General features: G+C 35.4%; 2 protein-coding genes across 6 annotated transcripts in view; both read right to left on the bottom strand.

The window, feature by feature from the left end:
• Positions 1–27,073, bottom strand: part of KLHL5 (kelch like family member 5) — a 117,358-nt gene that overhangs the window by 60,094 nt on the left and 30,191 nt on the right. For 2 of the 5 annotated variants that reach the window (XM_043972967.1, XM_043972965.1), the window contains exon 2: positions 21,645–21,756. The exons of 2 other annotated variants lie outside the window; for them this stretch is intronic. Coding sequence is in view for 1 of the 3 variants with exons in the window: in XM_043972963.1 (XP_043828898.1) it covers positions 8,107–8,630 (524 nt within the window). In the remaining 2 variants the exon portion in view is untranslated. Of the gene's footprint in view, positions 1–8,106; positions 8,847–21,644; positions 21,757–27,073 lie in introns of those variants that run through there. One more of the 5 variants, XM_043972963.1, reaches the window with a different exon arrangement.
• Positions 1,089–1,484, bottom strand: LOC122732666 (40S ribosomal protein S12-like). The gene has a single exon (XM_043972969.1). The coding sequence runs from the start codon at positions 1,482–1,484 to the stop codon at positions 1,089–1,091; it is 396 nt and encodes a 131-aa protein (XP_043828904.1).

Here is a 27,073-nt window from a genome sequence, read left to right as displayed (position 1 = left end):
CATCTACAATAGGTGCTTCCACTTCCTCTCCTCTCATTTTCTTAATGCTCTATAATTAAACTTCTGACCTCATTATTCAACTGAAAGTGCTCTCTCCAAAGTTACCAAAGATCTTTTAATTAGCAAGTCCAAAGATCTTTTCTCAATATTCATTCTTCTTGACCTCTTTGGAGTTTGCTACATCATCACCCACTCTAGCATCTCAAACTAGAAGTCCAATAGACATCTTACATTCAACATGTTCAAAAATGAATTCATTTTCTTTTCCTATAATCTTTTCCCCACCACCTCCTAACTTCTTGATCCCTGGAGAAGGCAACACCATCTTCCCAGTGCCTCAGGCTCACAAGGTGGGTGTCATCCTCAACTCCTCACTAACTCTCACCACCTATATCTGATCTGTTGCACAAGCCTGTCAATTTCATTTTTGCAACATATCTTAAATAGGTCTATTTCTCTCCTTTGATGCTGTCACCACTCTGATACAAGACCTTATAACCGCACACCTGGATAATAGCTTGCTGATTAGTTTACCTGCCATAAATCTCTCCACACTCCAATCCATCTTCCATTCAGTCAAGGAATGATTTACCTAAAGCAATGGTTCTATCATGTCATCAGCTTGCTTAATAAACTCCAGTGGCTGTCACCTAAAGGACTGGATATAAAATACATTTTGGCACTAAAAGCCCTTTATAATAACCTAGCCCCTACCTTTCAAGTCGTCTTATACCTTATACCCCTCCCATGTACTCTTCAATCCAGTGACACTAGTCTTCTTGGCTATTCCTCACGAAAGACATTTTACATAATTGCATGTGTATAACATCTATCTGATTGCTTACTATCTCAGGGAGTGGGGAGGGAAGGGAAAGAGAGGGATAGTTTTTGGAACTCAAAACTTTAGACAAAAATGTTTAAAAAAAAGAAAATCATCAAAATAGAAGGAAAAAAAAAACCCTCTCTTTCCTTATCTCTGCCTCTTGGCTTCCCTAGCTTCTTTCAAGTCCTGGTTAAAATCCCACCTTCTACAGGAAGCTATTTTCTTTTTCTTTCTTTTTTCAAATCAGACCATGGCTTTTATTTACTCATTTCTTGCATTTAAAATATTCTTCAATGACATCTTTGGCCTGAGATTTCTTAACATAGTCTTTAACAACAACACAACTGCAGCCAACTACTTTGCAGGGCTTCCCCTCTCTGTCAATTTTACAGAATCCTACCCATTCACCCAGCTTCTTGTCATCAACCTTGATCAAGTTAATTTTGTGCTCAGGACACAGGGCTTCAACTAATTTTACATACATAGGTTCATCACAGTTGGAATCAAGAACACAAAGATGGGCTTGGCTTTTGTCCAAGGCTTTGGCGGCTTCAGGAATTCCACAAGCTAGGCCATTGTGGATAAGCGAGGTCTTCAGCCTTTCTTGTAGAGCAGTGTTAACGTCCATTACACTTCCAGCAGCAATGCCTTCCTCGACCATGCCAGCAATTCATGGGTGAAGCTAAATCTTGAAAACACCCGGGAGCCTCCCCCTCCCGTTCAATTCAGCAGCAACAGGGAAAGAGAGGAAGCTATTTTCAATCCTTCTTAATTCTAGTTTCTTCCCTGTTAATCATTTCCTATTTATCATATATATATATATATATATATATATATATATATATATATATATATATATATATATATATATATGCTTGTTTGTATGTATTTGTTTTCTTGCCATCTTTTCTTTTAGATTGTGAACTCTGTGAGGGCAGGGATTGTCTTTTGCCTTTTTTTTTTTTTTTTTTGGTCTCTCCAGTGCCTGGAACATAGGATGCATATAATAAATGCCTACTGACTGACGTCTTCCAGATTGTTCTTCATGTCAATGTATTTGCATTCCTAGCCAGTATTCCTCTCAGCGGGATGCAGTACATTACAAACAAGGAATATAGAGGGTATAAAGGATTTCATCAAAGAAATGCATAACTGTAAGAAATAGAGGCCAGGCATGCAGGAAGCAAGAACAACTACTAATGGAAATATCATGTATAGGCACACCTTGCTTTATTTTGCTTTGCTTTACTGCTCTTTGCAGATATTCCATTTTTTACAAATTTAAGGATTGTGGCAACCCTGTGTTGAGAAAATCTATTGGTATCATTTTCCCAACACACTCTGTTTCTGTCGCATTTGGGTAATTCTTGAATTATTTCTAACTTTTTCCTTATTATTATATCTGTTATGGTAGTCTGTGATCAGTGATCTTTGATGTTATTATTGTAATTGTTTGGGGGCACCGTGAACCACAACCATGTAAGACAGCAAACTTAATTGGTAAATGCTGTGTGTTCTGACTGCTCCACGAACTGCCTGTTCCCTGTTTCTCTTCCTCTCTTTAGACCTCCCTATTTCTTGAGACACAACAATATTGAAATTAGGCCAATTTATAACCCCACAATTGCCTCTAATTGTTCTGATGCAGCAAACTTCATTGTTGTTTTATTTAAGAAATCAACACAGCTACCTCAACCTTCAACAAACATACCACACTGATCAGTCAGCAGTCAACATTGAGGCAAGACCCTCCATCAGCAAAACGATTATGCCCTGCTGAAAGTTCAGTCATGATGGTTAACATTTTTAAGCAATTAAGTATTTTTAAATTAAGGTATATAAACTGTTTTATTAGACATAATACTACTGCACACTTAATAGACTACATCAGAGTGTAAACATAGCTTTTATGTGTACTGAGGAACCAAAACATTCATGTGACCTGCTTTATTCTGATATTTGCTTTTATTGTGGTGGTCTAGAACCAAACCTGCAATGACCCCAAGGTATGCCTGTACTTCACTGATATCCATAATGTGGGAAGATGTGTGAAGGTCCCCTAGAACATTAGGTGGACCTCATGGCAATTTTATGGAAGGACATGGATAAGCATTATATAGGATGAGCAGGCATGGCTGGCCTTGTAATCTGCTTCACTGGAGGGAAGATTCATATTAATGAAATTAGGGCTCCTTTGTATCCAGTATGCTAACTTGCATCCTTATAAAGACAATAGGAACCCTTTTACCTGCATCAATGAAGACACCTAGATATGAACAATATGATGAGCTTCTTATAAGGAACAATGGATAAAAGCAAAATGAGTTAAAGAAATATGATTCTTGGAGATGCCAGAGACTTAACTTTGAGTTCAGTTCCATGTTGGGCCAGAAGTCTCTCTCTCTCTCTCTCTCTCTCTCTCACACACACACACACACACACACACACACACACACACACACACACACACACACACACACACACACAAACACCTAGTAGTAGAATAAGGTTCAAGCCAGAATCTTTCTGTTCTTCTTATCATGCAACTGAAAAATATATCATTATTCCTCAGCTCAGTTGAGAAAAAACATGATGTGAAGAAAAGAATCCAAAGATCTCACTGGCTGTGTGCCTTTTATGTACTCAAATTCTCAAATGGATCTGATTTCATCCATGTAGGTATTTCTTCCAATACTGAAGATTATAACCCATCCATGCCTGCCCATCCATCCAGTGTGATTTTTATCAATATCTTCAGCAGATTTATTGGAACAGAGAGGTAGAGAAGGGCCAGGTGTCCACTGAAAATGCTGGGGGCTCTCCCTCATTTTCTCTTCATATCTCAAGGCTAGCATGTGCCCTAAGTCTTGAACATAGTAGGAATTTATTTTTTGTTGAACCTTGGGCAAGTCAATTAAACTCTCTGAGCCTTAGCTTTCTCATCTCTAAGATAGTATAATGCCTGCCCAATCTCCCTTGCACTATTGTTGTGAGAATCAAATACATAATATATATGAAAATACTCTATAAACTGTACTATAAGTACTACATACATAGAAATATCATTATTTAGCATTAGTGGTGGTTGTTTTTTGGTTTTCTTTGAATGGTATAGAATCTTTACCTATATCTCTCCATTCTCATGTTCCTAGTTGCTTAGGACAGTTGTCTTAAGTTCCGGACATTAAGTAAACGATATTTTTTTAGAATAAAGCTAACTAAATAACAATGCTCAAAACATTACTATATCTGAAAAATAATAGAATCTCAATTCATAGAGCTCTCAAACATCAATTTATTGTAAAAAGTTATTTCTAGTCTTTACAGATACTATCTTTGAAAGTCAAATCTTCTCCACATTGGATAAAGCACCGGTCCTGGATTCAGAAGGAAATGAGTTCAAATTTGTACTCAACACATACTAGTTGTATGACTCTGGGCAAGTCACTTAACCCTCATTGCTCCGCAAAAAGAGTAAAATCTTCTAAAAGCATGTATAAAAATTGAACATCAGCTGAAGATGTGTGTGTTCTTTTACATCAACAGTGACAGAATATGGGTTTGTGTATAGTAGAGAGGCAATCCCCAAGAGATTTGCTCAATCAATCAAATGACACAAAAAAAGATACCATATGAAAAACTCTTTTCTCTTGAAAAAGACTAGAGATGAAAAGAAGATTATTTAATGTACCAAGTACTCTCTCTTCTCTGAAAGCCACAGCACTTTGCTTTATTATGGTATTATATTCTACTTGGTAGCAGAGTGAGATATACATATATGTACGCATGCAAATATATACACACATACAAATATATCATCTTTATAAGGATGTGTGTGTATATATATACATATACATATATATATATATATACACACATACATACAGGGGTGTGTGTGTGCATGTATGTGTGTGCATGGGCATGTGTGTGTGTGTATTATTTAAACATCTAGGTGGTACAGTGGATAGCACTCCAGGCCCAGAGTCAGGTAGACCTGAATTCAAATCTAGCTTCAAACACTTACCAGCTGTGTGACCCAGGGCAAGTCACAATCTGTTTGTCTCAGTTTCTTCATCTATAAAATAGGAATAATCATACTACCCCTCTCCCAGGGCTATTGTGAGGACCAAATGAGATAACATTTTTGAAGCACTTACCACAGTGCCTGGGACATAGTTAAGTGCTATATAAATGAAATTGACTATTATTATTATTATTAATTATTATCATTAGCTTCTCAAGGGTCTTTTTCATCCTTGTGCTAACACAACACCTCACAAATATTCATTAAATGAGGGACTTTTAACATATAAAAACCAAAAAATTACTAGAAACCAGATGAACTACATCATTTCTAAAAATGACCTTTTCTAAGTCCAAGACTTAATGTACAAATGGTTTTCTTTTGGAATGAAGAATTATGAATATTATTTTTAAAATTCACTGTAGAATAAGTAACACAAACCATAAAGTAGACTGGTGATTGATGAATGGTGAATGGCTATGGAATTTTCAAAAAAAATTGCAAATTATTTACTATCTCATGAAAGACTGCTTCAACACACCAACAAGGGATATGTAGACTGAGGCAACCATGAAATCTTTACCTTACAGTCAGAACATTGATTATAATTATGAGAGATGAAAATAATCAACTTTGAAAGGACTGTGGGAAGATATGTACACTAAAACCTGTTGGTGATGCTGTAACTGGTTTAACTAGGAAAACAATATGAAATAATAAGAAAGAAGTGACTAAAATGTCTATTCCCTTTTGATTTACACATTTCACTGCTAGGAATATATGTCAAAGAGGTCTAGAAAAAAAAGAAAGGTATGTGGTAAACTAAAATATACATAGTAGTACTTTTTTGTGATAGAAAAGAAAGGGAAACAAAGTAATGGACATTAATTGTGAAGTAGCCAAATAAATTGTGGTACATAAATGTAAATTAAATTTTCCGGAATTAATTTGAAGAATTTATAGAAATATGAGAAGACTTGCCCGAAATGTTAGGAAGTGAAATAAGCAGATAAAGTAAAACAATAAACATAATGACTAAAAAAAGTAAGTAAAAAGAAAATTGAAACTGTATAATTATATTAAGTACTGTTGGTCCTAGAGAAGACATATAGAAATGCATTCCCCTCCTTTTGTTGGAGAAATGGGAACTATGGGTATGCATTATTGCATATTATTTAAAATATGATAATTTTTTCAGTTTTGTTTGTTTTCCAAAGGAAGGCTCACAGGATAGGGGAGAAGAAAGAATATACTTGGAAAAGAATGTGATAAAAAACCCAAAAGGTATCAACAAAACTTAAATAAACTAGCTATGACTCAAAGAAGTAGAGACATTTCAATTTTCTTATTTTATTTTTACGAAATTCAAGTTCAAACCTTCCTTCAGCATTTTATTTATAAAAGTGAATAGGATTCTTCATGCCTATGATTCACTTATTCCAGTATCAATTTACCTAATCCTCATTTCTTAAAAAAAATACATTTTCTTAGATTTTTACATGATTCCCTTTTTGTTCTACTTTCTTCACAAATCAAAATGTCTGACATTAAATAATACATTCACCAATCTTTCAGAAAGAGATTATTATTTTTATATCACTCTAAGAATATCTCATTAAGATGATTTTTCATTATGCAGCATTACAGCATAAGTTAATTGGGTATCATATTAACTATGGCAACTATTTTAGGGAGGATAGGTAAATCATCATGCCTATTCAAATATATGTATAGATGAAACACATAATCCCCCTCAAAAAGAAGTTACATATTAAAAAAAATTTCAGCTACAATGATAGATATACTTCCTTGGTTTATAAAAACAATTGACTTGAAATTCTAAAAATTCATTACATCTTAATGGCATACTATGTTATTTTCTAAATAGAGAAATGTCATTTGATTTTGGGAAAAAAGATCAACTATGAATACGACCCTTTCATTAAATAAATTATTTTCTAAATTTCCAAAAGAAATACAAAACATTGAAATCATATTAGCTCAATTGCTGTTTCTAAATTATGAGTAGCACTTTAACCCTACAGATAAATGTTTTTTACATTAAGTGACTGAATCTAAAAAAACTAAAAATAAAATATGCTGTCTCCTATACAAATACATACTGCCCTTTTCTCTCATAGTTCAAGTGACTTAAAAGTCCAAATAATTACAATTCATATGTAACGATCAGCACATACAAACATGCTGCAGAAATCTATAATCTATCATTAAAGAGATGCTAAAAGAAAACCTACACACAAACAGAGCTTATTTTTGACCAGTTCCTTAGCATTCCTTTTGCAATGACAGTCAATATATTCTAGACAAGTTTTGTGAAAATCCAAAAAGGAATTTTTGAATTAAGATATACTTTAATTTTTTAGTTAATTACATAATCTAGTATAGTAGCTTTAATCAATGACTTTAAGAAAAGCATTTCAAAGGCACAACCAAGATCTTAGGGAGCAAATGAAAGGAACATTAAGACTCTGACTCCCACCCCTTCTCCCCTCCTTCCCCTTTCATTTTTCCTTTTAACCCCTTTTTTGGTTCCTTTTCCCCTTTCTTGTTCTCTTTCTAACATCTGATAACATCTACCTTCCTAATACTCCCTTAAATACTCCTAAAAGAATGTCACATTCCACTCAAGAATCAGCTGCAAATTGCATTGAAAATAAATGTACTATGAATTAGTAGCTGTCATCTTGGAAAGAGACATGTTACTATATTCTGTATCATCTCTATAGAGCTACACATAGGACAAAGAGAGCTTTACAGAATGAAAATGTTATTGAGAATTATAATCCTAATAAAAATGACATCTCTAACCTTTCAGTTTTATAGAAATTAAAAATCAATTGTATGGTTTTCTTATGATCATAGAAAATAATAGGATGGTACAAACTTAAAGCATATATATGTATATGTATATAAATGTACCATAAATTTTAAAGGCACTGACAAATCTATGTTAATTATTATGGACATGAACAATATGGGATATATAAAGATATTACAAAACATGCATGCTGTACATATAAATTATTAAATAAATGAATATGCTATCTGCTTCCTTTGTAATTTTATAGAGAAATATCAAATTTTAAAACCATGTTTATTTGTCCTATCAAAAAGCCAAATGCTTTTGTCAATATGTCTGCTTTTTTCTATAAACATATATATGAAATAGTAAATACTGGAGTATTTTAAAACATTAGCAAACAAATACAACTTCTAACATAAGAAAATAATCATTAACCTGCATGAACTGGTGTCAGATTCATTTTCTTCTTCACTAGTTCCATCATCTACTTCTGGTCTATCAAGCCAATGTGCACCTTCACAATCTTCAGTTGTAAACTCAAATGCAGGGACTTCAGAGGTAGATGCCATTGGCCAAGAAGGTGAATTCTGAAAATCTAGTTGGCTGGACCTTCGGTAACCAATTGAAGCCAATGGTAACTGTAGGCTACATGGATCTAAAAACTTTCTATCACCATTTGTTTCGGTTTGTCCTCGATTCCAGAAATCTCCCTGCTGGCTGTCAATGGTAGAATTAGGAGATGATGCCTGATGGCCAAACCATTTCCATCTGATTTTTAAAATCTGCTTCACATCAAACTCTTTACGAGAACCAGACATCCTCAGAAAAAGCAACTGATCGTCTAGGCAACAGGACAAGAAGCACTGCACATAAAAGAAGATTTGTGCATCCAACCAAGACAAGAAAAGCACATGCTCTGCTGTATACTGCAAGCAAATTTGGAGGAAAACAAATTTCATTCACACATGAATCTGAATTCAGTTTCATAACACTATGTCAGGCTACAAAGAACAAAGGATAATGAAAAAAAGAAGAGAAAGAAAGAAGGTGGGGCAGTCCCGGTCAAAGAAAACTCTCCTTAGCCTATATAGAAACAGCCAGAGCATTTTCTATTGCTCTCCTTTTCAGTACTGACCATTAGCTTCCACAAACACTGACAGCATTCATTAAAGTCCTTTCAAATGCAGAACACCAGTTCCCTTTCTTAAACCACTGAGACAGAGAGCACTATTCCTATGATGTATCTCAATCTCTACAGCTTACTGTGTTAACTCTTTTATTGCTGACACAGGGAATTTATTTGACAGTAATTTCCTTTACACTGAAAAATAACTTATATAAAAATGTAGTATTTCCAAATACTTTCAGATAATAGGATTTAAAGCTGGCAAGGACCTTGAAGATCTAGTCTAACACCTTCACTTTACAGAAAAAGAAACTGAGGCCCATAAAGGTTGTGACTCTTTTTTTAATTCATCATCAACAACAACAATAACAAGAAGCATGAAATATGTGCCAGGCACTGTGCACTGGACATACAAAGCAAGGCAAAAACACAGTTCCTATCCTCTAGGATCTCACACACATTAATGCACATAAAACATAGAATGTAAATAGGAAGTGACTCAGAATAAGGCACTAACAAAGGAGGTAAAGAATGAGGGGTGGGGGTAAGGAGGTGGGGATGGGACTAATAAAGGTCTCTCCTGAAAGCTGGGATTTGAGCTGAGTCTTGAAGGAAGCCAGGGAAGGCAGGAGGCAGAGCATTCCAAGCATGAGATGGCCAATGGAAAGACACTATGTTAAGAGGTAGAGTGCCATGTACCGAGAACAGCAAGAGTGCTAATGTCTCTGGATCTTAGGTTACATGAAGGGGGATTAAGGCTTTAGAAAACTGAAAAGATATGAAGGAGCTGGATGGTAAAGGGCTTTAAAAGCCAGATACCGATTGTTTTATACCAGGTCTTTGTGAATTCAAATCTGGCTTCACACACTTACTAGCTGTGTGACCCTGGGCAAGGCACTTAACCCTGTTTGCCTCAGTTTCCTCATCTGTAAAACAAGCTGGAGAAGGAAATGGCAAACCACTTCAAGAAAACCCCAAATGGGATCATGAAGTCAGACATGACTAAAACAAGACCGAACAACAACTAATAGGGAGTCACTGGAATTTATTGATTTTGTGTGTGTGTCTGGGGGGGGGTGACATGGTGAGACCTGTACTCATGTGTGAGGTGAGGAGGCCATGCACCGGGTGAAGGCAATGTGTGGGAGGGAGAGGGGGGAGATGGGGATGAATACAAAAGATGTTGTGATGGTAGAGACAAGTCTTGGAAGCAAATAGAATACATGAGGGTGAGGAGTCCAGGATGATACCAAGTTGCAAGCCTTGTTAAGATGGTGGTCTTGATTTAACAAGAAAATTCAGAAGAGAGGAGGGTTTGGAAAGGAAAGATAATGAAGTCTGTTTTAGATAAGCTGAATTCGAGATGCCTATGGAAAATCAAGATCAAGATATCCAAAAAGCAGTTAGTGACACAGGATGAGCTCAGGAGAAAGAATAGAGCTAGATATATAAATCTGTGAATCATCTGCATAGAGATAATAGCTGAATCATGGGAGTTGATGAGATCAATAAGTCCTTTAGCAAAAAAGTCACTATTTCCTGAAACAACCCAGCTTATTTTTTAAAAAGCTTTCTTAGAAAGTTTGTTCTTATGTGAAACTTAAATGTCTCTATGAAACTTCCACTCATTTATTCCTAGTGTTGTGCTCTGGGGTCAAGAAGAAGTCTGGGATATGTGATAATACAATTAGATGAATTCATAACTGTTAGATGATCAGACTCAAAAAGTAGTTATTAATGGTTCAATATCAACATGTCAAGAAGTCTGTAGTTGATCCTTAGGGATCTGTGCTTGACCAATGCTGTTCAACATTTTTATCAATGACTTGCATAAAGGAATAGATGGCATGCTCATCAAATGTGTAGAAGACAAAGTTGAGAAGGGTAGTTAATACATGAGATTATAGAGTCAGGATACAAACATTTTTTCCCATGCTATATAGTATTGGGCTGAATCTAATAAGATGAAATCCAATAGGGAAAAATGTAAAGTCATACACTTGGGGTATAAAAAAATCAACTTCACAAGAATAAAGCAGCAAAACCATAGTTAGGTAGCAGTTGTTTTGAAAAAGACCTGCTTGGGGAGTGGGTGGATTTAGTGACCTACAAACTTGATATGAGTCTGCAATATGATTTGGTAGCTGAAGAAACTGATGTGGTCATAGGTTGCAGTGAATGAGGTAGAGCTTCCAGGAATCAAGAAATTATATCACTCCATATCCTGCCCTAGTAGACATTATCTGGAGTATTCTGGGCATCACAGATTAAGCATACTGATAAATCAGAGTGTTCAGAGGAGGACAACCACAATGGTGAAGGGTTGTTAGGATTAGGGCAATGTCAGTATGTCTGTGTCAAATGAGATCAGTTGAAGAAATGAGATTTTTAGTTTGGAGAAGACTAAGGAGCAAAAAATGATGAATATGTTCAAGCATCCGAAGTAATGTTATATGAATGAACAAGGGATTATACTTATTCTATTTCATTCCAGAGGCAGATTAGAATAGTGGGTAGAAGTCTGGCTTGATGTCAAGAAAAACTACTTAACAATGAGAGCTGTTCAAAAGTGGAATGGGCTGCCTTAGCATGACTACTTGTTGGGTATATTATGATGGGGATTTCTTTATGGCATGGATTGTCTCAATTCTTTCAGTCAAATAGGAGACACGATTCTCATCTTAATGAATATGAAAGGGGTGAACTGTACAAGGGAGAGTCTACCTATATATGCCAATGCTTTTCTGTCCTCTGCCATGTATTCTAACATAGAACAGTCCCTTCTCCCATAAGAATTCCATTGTTTCTACTCCAGCAATGAATTAGCTCCTCCTTGTTCATTAGAACAAAGTTTAGAATGCTAATTTCTCTAGTTACTTCCTCTACCTTTTGAAAGGTGAAATTATTGACTTCTGGGGCAGAGCCAAGATGGAAGAGGAAAGGTAGTAAGCTCTTGGAACTCACAACATGATCACTTCAAAAAACCTCCAAATAATGCCATAGGACAATTCCTGGAGCAGCAAAACCCACAAAAGAACAGGCTGAGATCATTTTCCAGCCAAAGACAGCTTAGAAAGGTGAAATTATTATTAAGGCAAGTCAAGAATTAATATTTACTTGGCTTTTGGCAGAAAGAGTGCTCTAGTAGGTGTCTCCAGAACAGAAATAACTCATCACAATTAGATCTCCTGACTCCATGATCATATATGTGGGCTTTATCCTGCTATTTTGCTAAGGTTGTTAATTTTTTCAACTAGTTCTTCTAGCTCATTTTCTAGGGTTCTCTAATAATATGATCATATCATCTTCAAAGAGTGATAAATTTGTTCACTGCTTATTCTTATTCATTCAATTTCTTTTTCTTGTCTTAATGCTATAGCTAGCATTTCTTTGTTTAAATATATTTTCCATTCTTTACCCCAATTACGTGCTAAAACATGTTAAACATTTAAAAAAAAATTGTGAGTTCCAAATTCTATCCCCCATCCTATCTCCCCTGCACCCTGAGATGATAAATAATCAGATATATTATACATGTGCAAGCATGTAAAACATTTCCAGATTAGTCATTTTGTACGAGACTCAAATAAAAGAAAAAGAATGAAAGAAAGTGAAAAATAGCATGCTTCAGTCTGTATTCAAACAATATCAGTTCTTTTTTCTGGAGGTGAATAGTGTGCTTCATCATTAGTCCTTTGGGATTGTCTTGAATCATTGTATTGCTGAGAATGGCTAAGTCATTCACAATTCTTCATTGAACAATATTGCTGTTACTACATACAACATTCTCCTGGTTTTGTTCACTTCACTATGCATCAGTTCACATAAGTCCAGGTTTTTCTGAAATCATCTTGCTTGTCATTTCTTATAGCACAATAATATTTCATTATAATCATATACCACATATAGCTAGCATTTCTAAAACATTATTGAATTATAGTGGTGATAATGAACATCTCTGCTTCACCCCTGATCTTACTGGGAAGGCTTCAAGTTTATCCCCATTACAGATAATGCTTGTTCTTAGTTTTAGAGATACTAATTTAAGAAAGGTTTCATTTTTTTCCTATGTTTTCTATTGTTTTTCATAGAAATGAGTATTGTATTTTGTTTGATTTTTTGTATAATCTTTGTGGAATACTGCTGAAATCTCTTTGCTAGTATTTTATTTAAAATTTTTTGCATCAATGTACATTACAGAAATCAGCCTGTAGTTTTCCTTCTCTGTTTTTGCCCTCCCTGTTTTAGGTATCAAACCCATATTTAAGTCATAAAAGGAATTTGGTAGAATTCCTCCTTTACCTATTTTTTTCAGTTTACATAATATTGGAATTAATTGTTCCTTAAATGTTTGGTAGAATTCACTTTTAAATCCAACTGGTACTAGGGATTTTTTCTTAGGCTTATTCAATTTCTTTTTCTAAGATAGAATCATTTATTCTATTTCTTCTTCTGTTAATGTGGTCAGTTTATATTTTTGTAAATATTCATCCATTTCACTTAGATTGTCAGAATTACTGGCAAATAATTGGGTTGCATACTTCATTTTGCATCAATTTATGTCTTTATCAGGCTTCTCTGTATGTTATGTCATTCATTAAAGTTTAGCAATCTTTCATTACACTCACATACAACACTTTGTTTAGCTATCTTCTAATAAACAGGTATTTGCTTTGCTTATAGTTTTCTGCTACTACAAATATTTTGGTGCCTACAGGACCTCTTTTTTTAAAATCATTGACCTCCTTGGGATATATGCCTAGCAGTCAGCATAGACATTTTTGTCACATTTTTTAGTATAATTCCATATTGCTTTCTGGAATGGTTGGCCCAGTTCACAGCTCTAACAAAGCATCAGTGTGTGCATCTTTCCCCAGTGCCTTTGACATTGACTAGTCCCATTCTTTTGTCATCACTGCCAATCTGCTGAGTGTGAGGTAAAACCTTAGAGCTGGCTTGTTTTGCATCTCTCTTATGATTAGTGACTTGGAAGAAACTCACATGGTTGTTAATAGTTTGCAATTCTTTTGAGGACTGATTTTCAAATCCTTTGATCACTTTCTTACTACTGGGTAAATGGTTTTTGTTCCTGTTAGTTGCATATATAAACACAGACACACAGACCCTTACCAGAGATAGCTTAATTAAAAATTTTGTCCCCAGTTGGATTTTCCTGCTTTAAATAGATTTTCATTATTTTTGTTCATTTCAATTTCATGAAATCAAAACAACCTGTTTTGTCTTTTGTGACCATTTCTATTACTTGTTTAATTAAGAATGAACTCTTGCCATAACCATGAAAGATACCTCATCTGGTACCCTCCAATGTTTTTTTTTTTATAGTATGATCTCAAATACTCAGGTAATTTTGAGCTTATTGTGGTCTATGGTGAAAAATTTTTATCTAAACCTTGTTTTTACCAAACTGTTTTCCATACTATTATGCTGTAAGAAATGATGAAGGGGGTGGTTTCAGAAAAAAGATAGGAAGACTTTTATGAACTAATTCAGAATGAAGTGAGCAGAACCAAGAGAACAATGTACACAATTAACAGTAATATCGTAAAGAAAATTGTGAAAGACTTACAACTTTGCACAATACAATGCTATCTACCTCCAGGTAGAGAACTGGTGGTCTCAATGAAGATTGAAGCAAAAAACAAAAATATTTAGTTCATTAATTTTTTTCATTATGTTCTTAGGGATATAATGTTTCAACTGAAGAGAGGCTTTAGCTATATGCATCCCCCCCCCCAATTTGGTATTTTGCTTACTCATTACTTTTCACATAATTACTGATCCATGATTTGTTTTTTGATTTGCTAATTATTCATGATGCCATTATTAAGTCTCCACTTGGATCTGAACTTTTCACTTATGTTCCCTGTACTATTATTTTTATTATACAATAGTGAGTAAAGCTTATGTTTAGTACTTCTGTTTTTCTAGATTTATTTGTAATTCCCCCATTTTTGTAAAGATACCATGTGGTACTTTACAATATGTATATTCTTTTATATTTGCATTTGGATGATGCTGTGTCTTTCAATTCTAAATTATAGAGCTATATGGTTTTGGTTTTCCCAAGAATCTGTCAGTTCTTTTAATATGCCAGGAGAATAGGGGTGTGTGTGTGTGTGTGTGTGTGTGTGTGTGTGTTCTGATAGTCACTGAGGTCTTGGGTGGGTGGTGCTAGCTTAAGGTGGTACCCATTCAAAAGGTAACATGGTTTTGGACTATCTGATTTCTCTTCTACTTTATTTTATTTTATTTTTTTGGTGAGGCAATTGGGGTTAAGTGACTTGCCCAGGGTCACACAGCTAGTAAGTGTTAAGTGTCTGAGGCTGGATCTAAATTCAGATCCTCCTGACTGTAGGGTCGGTGCTCTATCCACTGCGCCACCTAGCTGCCTCTCTCCTCTACTTTAACTAGACATGGCTGAGCAGAATCAACATCTGCTACTTGTGGGATGAAGAGGAGGGCAGGGATGATTGGGCAGAGTCATTCCATCAGTGGGGATCCCATGACAGGTCCCTGTACAAACCTCTGATTTAATGTGTTCTCCTCCAGGAGACACAAGGAGGCTGGTGTTTGTAGGAAGGTGGACAATGAGTATGCACTGTAAGTGCTAGAGTTTGCCAGTTTTAACTCATAAAAATTTTATTGTGCTGGGTTTCTGTCTTTTTTCTCCACTGTATCTAACTGTAATTACTCTACCTGGTACACAGTTACTTTTGGAGGAGGAAGGTGGGGAGGTTAGAGGGTTAATGTGGTTTGGAGAAAGCAATGTAAGTTTTAGTCTGGCTGATCATGTGACCCTCTCTTTCCCTCTCTATGGTCACATTAATGTCCTATTATCATGCTTCATCTTGTTGTAGTAGTGACCCTGAGAGGTTTTGAAAAGTTGTGTTGATGGAATACAAACTCTAATAGATTGCACAAAGATGGAAAGTCTTTGAGTACAAGTCTGGTCACAGGCTATGTGATATCTAAAGACCAATCATGCAATACTAACCCTCCCCCAAATCTCCTTAGGTTCTAGTACTGCCCTTTGGAACCCAGTCTCCAGAGATATCAATGTTGCTGTCTTATTTCTACTAGAGTTTGTGTGCGTTCATGTCTCTCTTCCTTTACACTTTCATTCCATCAAAGGAGACCTGGAAAATTCAAATGTGATCCCAGTGACACCCATGTAGACTGGAAATGGTAGTGAGAGGTAGAAAAGGAAAGCAGAATTTCTGAAAAACTTGGAGCTTTGGAGACTCTGGGTTCTTGAGAAATGGTATAAAAGGGAAAAGGCTATAAAATCAAGAACAGTTTAAGGGATCTGGTCTCAGAGGTATACTACCAAGCATGTAGCTATGTTGTAAAATAGCTCTGCTGCCCCCAAATCTCTCTCCCACAACACATGAAAATCTTTAACTTTGTTGTGCCAAATGAAATTTCACCAATGGGAATAAGTGGATTTCCTTTTTAAAAGTGCTAGTATCTCTGAGAGAATTAAGTGGACAACTCTCACTCACACCTTAGTATAAATTAATTAGTCAATCCTCAACATTCACACATTTAACTTTTGCAAATTCAAGCATTCCTGTGATTTTATTAGTAACCTCATTTTCACTTTTGCATTGGCACCTGCACACATTTGCACAGCTATGTACAGTAGAGGAAAAAAATGAGAGGTGCAATGAGCACAAGTTTGTGAAACAGCTGGTATGCTACTATGCCCTTCACTGGTCTTGTTCCCCCTACTGTTGTGAAGAGTTCTCTGTGTATCCATGGAATATTTTCACTGTTTGCCTTTAAAACTCATTCAAGTTTTGTGTTGTATTTATCCCCGGCCACCCCCCCCCCCCCCGCCCAAAGCATAGTGCAAGTCCTTTGGGCTCTAAGTCCAAGTATGCAATGTCAGTAATTCGGCTTAGTAAGAAAATAAAAGTATTAAATAAACTTCATGCCTGAATGTCTGCAGCCAGAATCAGGCTGTGAGTTTGGTGTTAATCAACAATTCATTATATCTGCAAAAAGGAGGAAAGTATTTACAGTACTTTAGACTTCATGTGTTATTAAAAGAGAATATTGTCTGAAATCAGTGTTTTTTTAATTGAAATATTAACATAAAATGTCACGGAATTCTAGGCAATTACTAGTGAGAAAAAATGTTTTGCATGTTACCAGTTTTATTTTGTGTACTGCATTTTATGGGTTATTTCATGGTTACTGTTAGGAAAAGTGCATATTGTCAGAATTAATTTTTGTTATAAAGAATTGCATGCAGAAAAATGTATTTTCAGCAATCTCTAGTGAAAGATTAGTTTTTGGTGGTCACAGGAACCTGACCCCCTATTTCCCATAGGTTCAATGTATTAACATTTGCATTTTTAACTTTTGTACTGTTTTCTAGGAACATTATCCCAACAGAAGTTGAGGATTGACTGTAGATTGTTTTCTTCCTAAAACCTAGCTAAAGAAATAGGAATTTTTGAACACTTTTGGGAAGAGGAAAGGTCTGGGTGAGGCAGCACTGCACAGTAGAGAGATGACATGCCTGGAGTCAGGAAGACTCAGATTCTAATTTGGCTTCAGACACATACGAGCTGTGTGACCCTAGGCAAGTCACTTAACTCTTGTCTGCCTCAACTTTGTCAACTGTAAAACAAGGATAACAACAGCACCTATCTCCCAGTATTACTGTGAGAATCAAATGAGATATCTGTGCCCAATACATAATAAGTGCTTATTAAAAGCTGATTTTCTTCCTTGTGATGAAAGGAGAATAGTGTAAAGAAGAACATAAAGTTAATAGCTAACATCGATATAAAGCTAAAATACACTTTCACAGTCATCATCTTATTCAATCTTCCTATAATTTGGAGTAAGTAGTACAAGTATTGGGCAGCTTGGTGGTAACAATGGATAGAATGCTGGCCCTGAAATCAGAAAGTCTCATCTTCATGAGTTCAAATCCAGCCTGAGACACTTATTAGTTGTGTGAAGTTGAGCAAGTCACTTAACCTTCTTTGCCTCAGTTTCCTCATCTGTAAAATGAACTACAGAAGGAAATGGCAAACCACCTCAGTATCTTTGCCACGAAAACCCACATCGGTCAGAAAGAGTTGGAGATAACTGAAACAACTGAACAACTACAACAAACATACAAGTATTATCATCCCAATTTTTAAATAAGAGGTGAAGTGAATTATAATGGTCATACTAAACAGAGAAATAATTCAAACCAACTATTCTGACTTCAAATCTGGGCATTTGGTGGTATGGTAGGCAAGGTAGAAAAGAGCACCAAGAAAGCACTAAGAAAGAAGAATAACAAAAATATTTATGAATGTCGAAGATAAACCATGTCTGCTTCAGATTTCTGGCTAGTATCTGCTTTGAGTCCAGAAAAGTGAAACAAAAAACTCTCTTCTTTCTTTTCCTTTCTACATCATGTAGTCCATCATTCCTAGTACCTGAAATTTATGTTATTAATATTATACCTCAATATTTCAATAAGTGTGATAAAATGAAATGAAGAATTTTAAACACTTTGAGGAAGATTATTTTGAGGTAATGGGATTTTCTGGGTACCCGTTAAATCATACCATATAGGTCAACAGCCTAGTTTTTCTACATTTAAGGCTAAATCTGATCTGTTTAGCCAAAGAGACTGCTTTCTTTCAGCAAAGAATTACTAAGTATAAAATTCCAGGAAAGTTCACATTCACTCACAGATTAAAATGCCAACACTATAATGATAGTCCTATTAAATTTTGGTCTGGGACCCACAATCTAGTTCATATAGGAAAATGACAACAAAACCAACAACATTACAGAACTCCAGAAGGCTGTTAGAATAGCCCTTTTATATCTAGGAACAAGGCTCTTGTTTCTTAATATTATTTTTATATATAAAATAAACAAGTCTGTCCTGAGAATATGGTCAGCATAGCAATTGAGTAAATGTAGAAATGGGAGGGCTGAGTACTTAGACTTAAAGATTTTCATAAACTAAAATTCTTTCAATGGAATACTGAAAATGTCCCCTGTCCTTGCTTGGAGGTTTAGATGAAACATAGGACTTGAATATTAGGCTAATCTTACTTACTGGTCAAAGAGAGAGTGATAAATGTGGTGGATTTGAAATATAAATCTTCATACTAAAAAAATAATTCCTGTACTTGCTGGATGCCACAGGGCTTGAAATTATACCCTTAAGAATTCATTCCTACTTGACACTTACTAGCTGTGTGACCTTGGGCAAGTCACTTAACCCTCATTGCTCCAACAAAAAACAAACAAAAAAGAAAATAAGCTTTCATATATACAAAAATATTTATAGCAGCTCTTTTTGTAGTGGCAAAGAAATACAAATTAAGTTGGTGTCCATTAACTAGGAAATAGCTGCATGAATTATGGTACACAAATATAATGGAATTTTGACTGCACCATAAGAAATGATGAAAAGGACAATTTCAGAGAAACCTAGAAAGATGTGTATGAATTGATGTAAAAGGAAGTACGCAGAACCAGAATGATTTATACAGGTATAACCCTGTAGAGACAAACAACTTTGAAAGATTAAAGCACTTTGATGCTTCAACACTACCTCCTGACAAAAGTGACATTTTACTTGACTATATTTATTATAATGATTTTTGGTTTTCTTTTTTTTTTCAATAAAGTGAGGAAGTAGAAAGGAGAGAAAACAAATACTTGATCATTGAAAAAAAGATCAAAGTTACAATTTAAAAAGTTAAAAGAAAATGGACTCTACCAATGTTCATGACTAGTATATGAAAAATATTGATGAGAGATCTGGAATTTTTAATAGAAATCCTGGGTAATGTGCAAATCTGTGGGGAAAGTCTGCCATTTGAGAGTCAAAAAGTGATCATTTTTAATAATGTATTAGAAAAAAAGCATTAAAAGTACAAAGTCAATAGAGCTCTGGTTGCAAATGTATTTTCAACCTCTTTTCATCAAGGTTCAATATAAAATACTTAGCTTTTTTCTTAGCTGTCTCTACTTGTCCTTCACTGAATGTACACTTTAATTAATTCTTTTTGCTTATTTTCTTTTCCTAGCACACATTCAGAGATTATTTTATGAAACTCATAAACTTTGCCCAATAATAACCTCAACTCCTTCATCCTGGACTAATACTGAAACCAAAAGGTTATAAATGTAATTAAGAAAGCACATAGTAAGATTCTAGCCTTTATGACTAAAAAGACGAGGTAGAGAATACTTCAAAAACATACTTTTTCCTATAATTTTAATAACTAATATTTATTCTATGATTCTACTTCACAACTTTGTCATAGGGTTTATCCTCCTTTTTTTTGGTGGGGCAACTGGGGTTAAATGACTTACCCAGGGTCACACAGCTACTAAGTGTCAAGTGACTGAGGCCAGATTTGAACTCATGTCCTCCTGAATCCAGAACTGGTGCTCTATCCACTGTACCACCTAGCTGCCCCTGGGTTTATCTTTCTAATGCATGACTATAATCCTTGTGGAAAGGGAAGACTAGGGAAGTTCCCTAACCAACTGGAGGAGCTGAACTTGCCTTTGTTCTGATACTTTGTCCATACCTCTTGTTAAGAAGTGATAGAGATGCCCATTTACACCTGATTCAGAAGACAAAAGGCAATTCCTGGTTAAGTTTCCATGCTTGGAACTGTCCTCAAAATGATCTGATGACTTGGGACTCTTAGGAAAATGGGCTTTTTTTGGGGGGGGGTGGGTACTACTCTTTGCTGGCCTGTAAAAAAGAGCCTATAGAGACCACTTTTGGTGGCCTTTTCTCTTATTTTTTTTTCTAGAGTGCAGGGGGTAGTAGGGAAGATTTAGGCTGGTCCTTAAAAATAGGAACATAGTTGGTCAACGAGATCTTACCTGAAGCTTCCATATTCAAAGGTATATAGAACTTCTCTAAATTTTCTTTAGTTAGAAAATAAAAAGAATGTAAAGTATTACTTTCAAAATGCTATCATATGAAAATCCTTATTATAATGAAAAAAACTTTTATTTTGTCAACATTAGAAAAATCATGACCCATAATTTTTGTAGCTATTTTTAAATGATCTCAAAATTTACAATTTTATCATTCTAATGTATAATCATCTATGCAATACCTGAATGCAGCATGTTGTTTTTTAAAATAACACCTGTCAAACTGATATAAAATCATACACTTAATTTCTTTTTCCTTAAATAATCTTTGTGTGCTTCAAGTTGGGCCAAGGGACAAGAGCTCAGTTGCTTCAAAGAATATGGTTAATATGTAATTTAAGTGTCAATTAGGAATGAAAATATCAAAATGTAATTAAGGGATACACATGCAATCCTTGCTTCAAATCTGCTAAAGAGGTGGACTGTTATGGATTAGAATGATTACATTGTACAGGATTATAATTCAAGTATTGAAATGTCAAAGTTCATACTCACTTTAATCATTAAAATTTTGCTATTATTAGGCAATCCAGAATTGTGATTAATATTTCCATTTAAACCCTAGCATAATTTAAGTCAGATTTATAGATCAATACTTACAATGCAATTGCACAAAGAATAACTCACATTTATAAAATGTTTTAAGGTTTATAAAGTACAAATATACAGTAGTGGTAGCTAACATTTATGTAGCACTTTAAAGGGTTGTGAAGCACTTTACACACATCATATATGATCCTCGAAATAGGTTTGCTAATATTCTTTACCCATTTTTGCATAAGAAAAACCTATAAGTTCATAAGATCATAGATTTAGAAGTGGAAAGAATGTCAAATGGTCCTCTAGTCCAATCCCATCACTTTTGCAGGTGAAGAAACAGGCCCAGAAAGTTTACCTTGATAGCTGCCTGCTGAAGTCACAAGTAGGAAATGGAAGAGCCAAGATCTGAACTTAGGCCCACTGACTCCAAACCCAGTGTACTTTCCATTGCACCATGCTGCTGTCATCTATTTCATTTTGAGAGGTGAGAAAACAATAGTTAAGAGAACTGATTCAGCGTTATGTGGCAAAACAGACGTCAAAGCCGGGTCTTCTAATCTAGATTATGTAATTTTCTACCCATTCATAACAATATGAGGATATGTTTAATGTGGTGTAGTGGAAAGGGAACTGGATTAGGAGGTAGAAGACGTGGGTTCCAGTCTTAGCTCTGTCACGAAATAGCTGGATAACCTGGGGAAATCACTTTACCTCTCTGACTTCAGTTTCCTAATCAATATGATAAAGGAATTGGGAAAAAAATCTCTAATGGCCTTTCTAGCTTTAGAATTCTATAAGAATCTATATGATTAAGAGTAAAGAACAAACATAAAAATACTTTATCATTAAGTATTTGTTGATATCCATCATGTATATGACATTGTGCTAAGTAAAAGAGATACAAAGAATTACATTCCATATGCTCAAGGGCTTATAAGTTATTTAGAGACATAGTATAAAAATCAAAATAGTTATATATTAAGGGCCAAATGAGTTGTATACACAGTGACCACTAAAGGAATTTAGAGAAAATAAAGCAAGAAAGCCTGCCTGTCCCTATCTCATTTTTTTCACCAACTATATTATCCATATATTCATATAATAGATGAATTTGTGAAATTATTAAATTGGGGAAGGTATGCCCAGTTCTTTAGGTACTTATAAGGAAAGATCATGATTATCAGGAGGAAAGAGGGCTGCAGTCACACTTTAATAACCACAGTGAGTGTAAGAGTAAACCACAAAGGAAATACAAAGACAAGCAATGAAAAGTTGGCATACAGAGGCAGATGACCAGCTTGGGATGGGGCAGGGGAAATAGGATGGTAAAGGAAGGTAGCATGAGGAGGCGGAGGAGGAGAGGCAGGGAATATCTTTCATGTAACCATGAAATAGAATTGGGAGCACTCAGCAGCATGAACCCAATGGAGATAGAAGAGGACTCAGGGAACAGAAGTTTGAGGTCTCATTTTTATGTTTTTTGTTTTTGGAAACAGACCAACTCCTTGGTATCCCTTGATTTGGTACATATTACCAAGTTAATTTTAGTTTAGTTCATATATGGTAAGTTTAGTTAATATATGATACAATTTCCAAATCATGCTCCTTTGATCTTTGGGATGGTTTATACGTGACTTCCAGGTTCCCCTTTGCACACTTTTTTTCTGCTAAAACTTACTGACTAAAAGGGTAAAGAGTAGTCATGAGAACCAGAACAAGATAAAATTTTAACACAATAATTTTATACCTTACAATTTTAGAGAGATGAAAAAAGTGTAGATATATGATTAGGTAGTTGCTGATATTACTCAGCAGACTTTTATTTAGAATAATAGCACTGGATTTTTAGAATGGATTTTTTAATTTTAATTTTAAAATATTTAATTTAAAAAATAATTTAAATAATGGATTTTTCCATTTTTTTAAGGTCCTTCTCTGTTACAGTATCTTCAAAGTTAAACTTCAAGTCTCTTCAAATTATATTGTCACTAGTATAGATTTCTGTATGTATTTAGGGCAAGTCAGTCAAAATAATCAACAAACATTTATTTAAGCACTTACTATGTTCTAAGCACTGTGTTGGATACCAGAGATACAAAGAAAGGCCACCCCCCCAAAAAAAAAATCCAGTCTCTGCCCTGAAGGAAAGCATATATTCTAATAAGAGACAATATATTGAAAACTGAATATATACAAAATATATACAGAGTAGGTGAAGGTAATTTGAAAGGGGAAGGCATCTGCAGTTGAGGGGACCAAGAAAGACCTCCTGCAGAAGTAGAGATTTGAACTACGTCTTGAAGGAAGTCAGGAACTAAAAGACATAGCTGAGAAGGGCTCAGGGGATAGGCAGTTCAAAGGCACAGGAAACATGAGATGGAGACTGTGTCCTGTTCAAGTAACTGCAAGAAAGCCAGGGGGGTTGGATCATAGAGCAGGAGGGGGGGGGGTTAGGTATAAGAAGGCATCAAACTGTAAAATCAAGTTAACATTGATTACATTTTCATTACATGTCAGGTACTATGCTCAGCGCTGAGATACAATGAAAGGCAAAAATACAGTCCCTGCCCTTGAGGAGCTTATGATCTAACAGGGAAGACAACGTGAAAATAACCACACATCTGCATATACATGATACATACAGAGTTGATGGAAGAAAATCTGAGAGGGGAAAGTATTAGTGGCTGGGAAGACTAGGAAAGGCCTTTTGGAATAACCAGGATCTGGGCTGAATTATGAAGGAAACCAGGGCAATCAAAAGGGAAGCTAAAGGGACAGAGCATTCTAAGCATGAATAACTAAAGACAGTCATGATCCAAAGTCACGGAGGAGGGAGATGGAGGGTTTTATTCAAAGAACTACACTTAATTAGGCCAGTGCTGCTGGAATGTAAAGTTGTGGAGGATAGTAAAATATTAAAAGACAACAAAAATTGGAATGGGCAGGGTTATAAAGAGATTTAAATGCCAAATGAAGGAGTTTCTATTTGATCCCTGAAGTATTAGAGACTCACTGAAGCTCCCTCTGCAAAGGAGTGACAGAATCAGACACACTCTTTAGAAAAATCACCTTAGCAGCCTAGTGGAGGATGGCTCAGAATGAAAAAAGATGGGAAGCCAAGAGACCAGTTGTAGAAGGTCATCATGATAATTCAGTCACAAGTGGTGATAGGGGCCCTGAAGGAGCAGTGGTTATCTAAGTGTAGAGAAGGGAGATATGAGATAAATCTTGTGATGGTAACAGCAAGATATAGTAACTGACTGGATGCCTATGGGGTGAATGAGAAAAAGGAGTCTGGGATGACATTGAGGTTGCAAGCCTGGGTGACTGCGAAGCTAATAGTGCCCTTGACAATAACAAGGAAGTTCAAAAGAGGGGGGGTTTTAGGAAAAAATAAGTTATTTTAGACATATCATATATTTTAAACCATGTAACAGGCAACTAATTTTGTGGGATTGGAGCTCAGGAGAGAGACTAGGTTTGGAAATACATATTTGGGAATCACCTGCATAATGATTATAACTGAAATCATGAGAACTAATAGAATCAAAAGGAGATAGTTTAGAGGGGAAAAAATTGCAGGGCACAGGAAAGAGCACTGAGAGAATAAATAGCCAATTAGCAGGCCCAACATGGATGAAGATCCAACAAAGGAGACTGAGAAGGGGCAGTTAGATACATAAGAGGAGAACCAGGAGAGAATACTGTCATGAAAACCTAGAATACAGAATATTGATCAATGGCACTAAATGTTGTGTAGAATACAAGCAGAATAAGAAGTGAGAGAAGATTATTAGATTTGCTAATTAAGAGATCCTTAATAACTCTGGAAAAATAGTTTCAGTTGAATGATGAGACCAAAAGGCAGATTACAGAGGGTCTAAAAGTGAGGAGAGAAAATGGTGGTGCCAGGTGTGAATTCCTTGCTTTCTCAAGGAATTCAGCTACAAAGAGAAGAGATAGATATATGACAGCTAAGTGGGGATAGAAGGTTATAATAAAGATATTTAAAGATAAATCTGTGTAAAGGGAGCAAAGAATGAGCCTGAATATAGGGACTGAAGATAAAAAGAGAAAAAGTGGGAATGATAATGGGTACAATCTGTTGGAGAGGCAGATGAGGATAGATGAAGATGCATGTGGAGCGATTGACTTTGGTAAGGAAAAGGGCCACCTCTTCATCTGAGATAGAAAAGAAGAAGTTAATGAGAGATGTCTGAATGATGCAATATGAGGAGGAGGGAAGGCTCTTGGCCAATGTCCTCAATTTTTTAGTAAAATATGAGTCAAGGTTTTCAGCTTGAAGTAGGAACAGGATGAGAGTCTCAAGGAGAAATGAGGTTTGTAACGGTCATTGTAGTGAGTGGGAAAGCAAGTCAATTAGGAAGGAAAAGAATGTTTGCCTTGCTGTAGGTGAGGGGCCACTCTGAGATTAGATAGCAAATTTGTAGTGGACCTAAACAGCATGTTTTTTCAATGTATTTCAGGTCCAGTATGTAGTACATGAATAGAAGTGAAAGAGGCAGATAGTGAGTATAATCCAGCTTTGGAAATCTGCAAGTTGTAATAAATGATAAGATGAAAGGGAAAGGGATTCAAGTACAGAAAATGGCATAGAATTTAATGATTCACTAAGAAGCTGAGATAGGGAAAGGATAATATAGATAGTGCAGGAGAGATTGCCCAGAAAAGAAGTGAAAGGAAAAGAAAATGGAAGTCACATTGAGGATTAAGAGTAACGTTAGTGATTGTTAAGACACTGGAAAAGATGGAATGATAAAAGACTACAACCAGGTAAAGGAGTTTTGGAGCTCAAGAACATGAAAGTGAAACATTTGTTGGTGATGACAAAATCACACGTGTAGCTAAGATAAAGTGGAAAATTTAGAATTCTGGGATAATGTAAATTGAGCAGATTGAGAAATATGGAAATTAGAGTATTTAAACAAGTATCAAATATGTAATTTGAAGTCTCCTATTATAAGGGTATGAGAGAAGAGAAAAAGACCAAGTTGGACCCTGAATTATTGAGGAAAGAAGAACAATGTCCTCAAGATTGATAGCCACAAGAATTTGAATGTCCTGATCTCAAAGGAGGATAAATTACTTAGTGAATGTGGTAGACGGAGAACCTGAAGGTGGCAATGGGGAGCAAGTATTACAACTCCCTCACCAAAGTCAGGAGGTATGGCAAAAACAGTAGCCAGTACTGGAAATATAGGTGAGGGAAGAAGGTGAGAGGTACAGAGGATAGAATAAGTGAGAAAGGATAAAGTCTAAGATGAAAGGAATTTTATTTATTATGGAGGAGGCATTCCAGAAAGTACAGTGGAATGAGTAAAAGGAACAGAAGTGAAACTTTTGAAGGTTTGGGATGAGGTGGATAGAGCAGAGGGCCCAATAAGATGGAAATGGAGAAGAGGGTTTGTACACCCTCAGCCAGAGATATAATATCCTTGGGTTGGGGAAAGAATAAGGACTAGGTTGTACTAAACACTGAGGAGTCCAAACAGAGTATATCAGTAGTTGGAGGGAGGTCTTTGGAGGGAAGCATAAAATTAAACTGTATAAGTCATCTCTTTTTAAAATTTTGAACTTAAAGTAATCCATACACCCAGAAGAATACAAAAAGAGGATTATATATGAAGCTATGAATCTTTATTTCATACTGCTTGATTTTTAAAGGTAATATAATATAATTTGACACATTATTTTCAATACCCAATTGTCTATGCATCCTTCTCTTCACTTACATGAAATTTTTAAAAATTTCAATACACTCTT

The sequence above is a fragment of the Dromiciops gliroides genome, chromosome 6 (genome assembly GCF_019393635.1).
Source record: "Dromiciops gliroides isolate mDroGli1 chromosome 6, mDroGli1.pri, whole genome shotgun sequence".
Taxonomy (NCBI): Eukaryota; Metazoa; Chordata; class Mammalia; order Microbiotheria; family Microbiotheriidae; genus Dromiciops; species Dromiciops gliroides.
This window is presented reverse-complemented; position numbering and strand designations above follow the sequence as displayed.

Coding starts and splice junctions, on each gene's coding strand:
- LOC122732666 (XM_043972969.1), bottom strand. CDS start 1,484: ATGGTCGAGGAAGGCATTGCTGCTGGAAGTGTAATGGACGTTAACACT.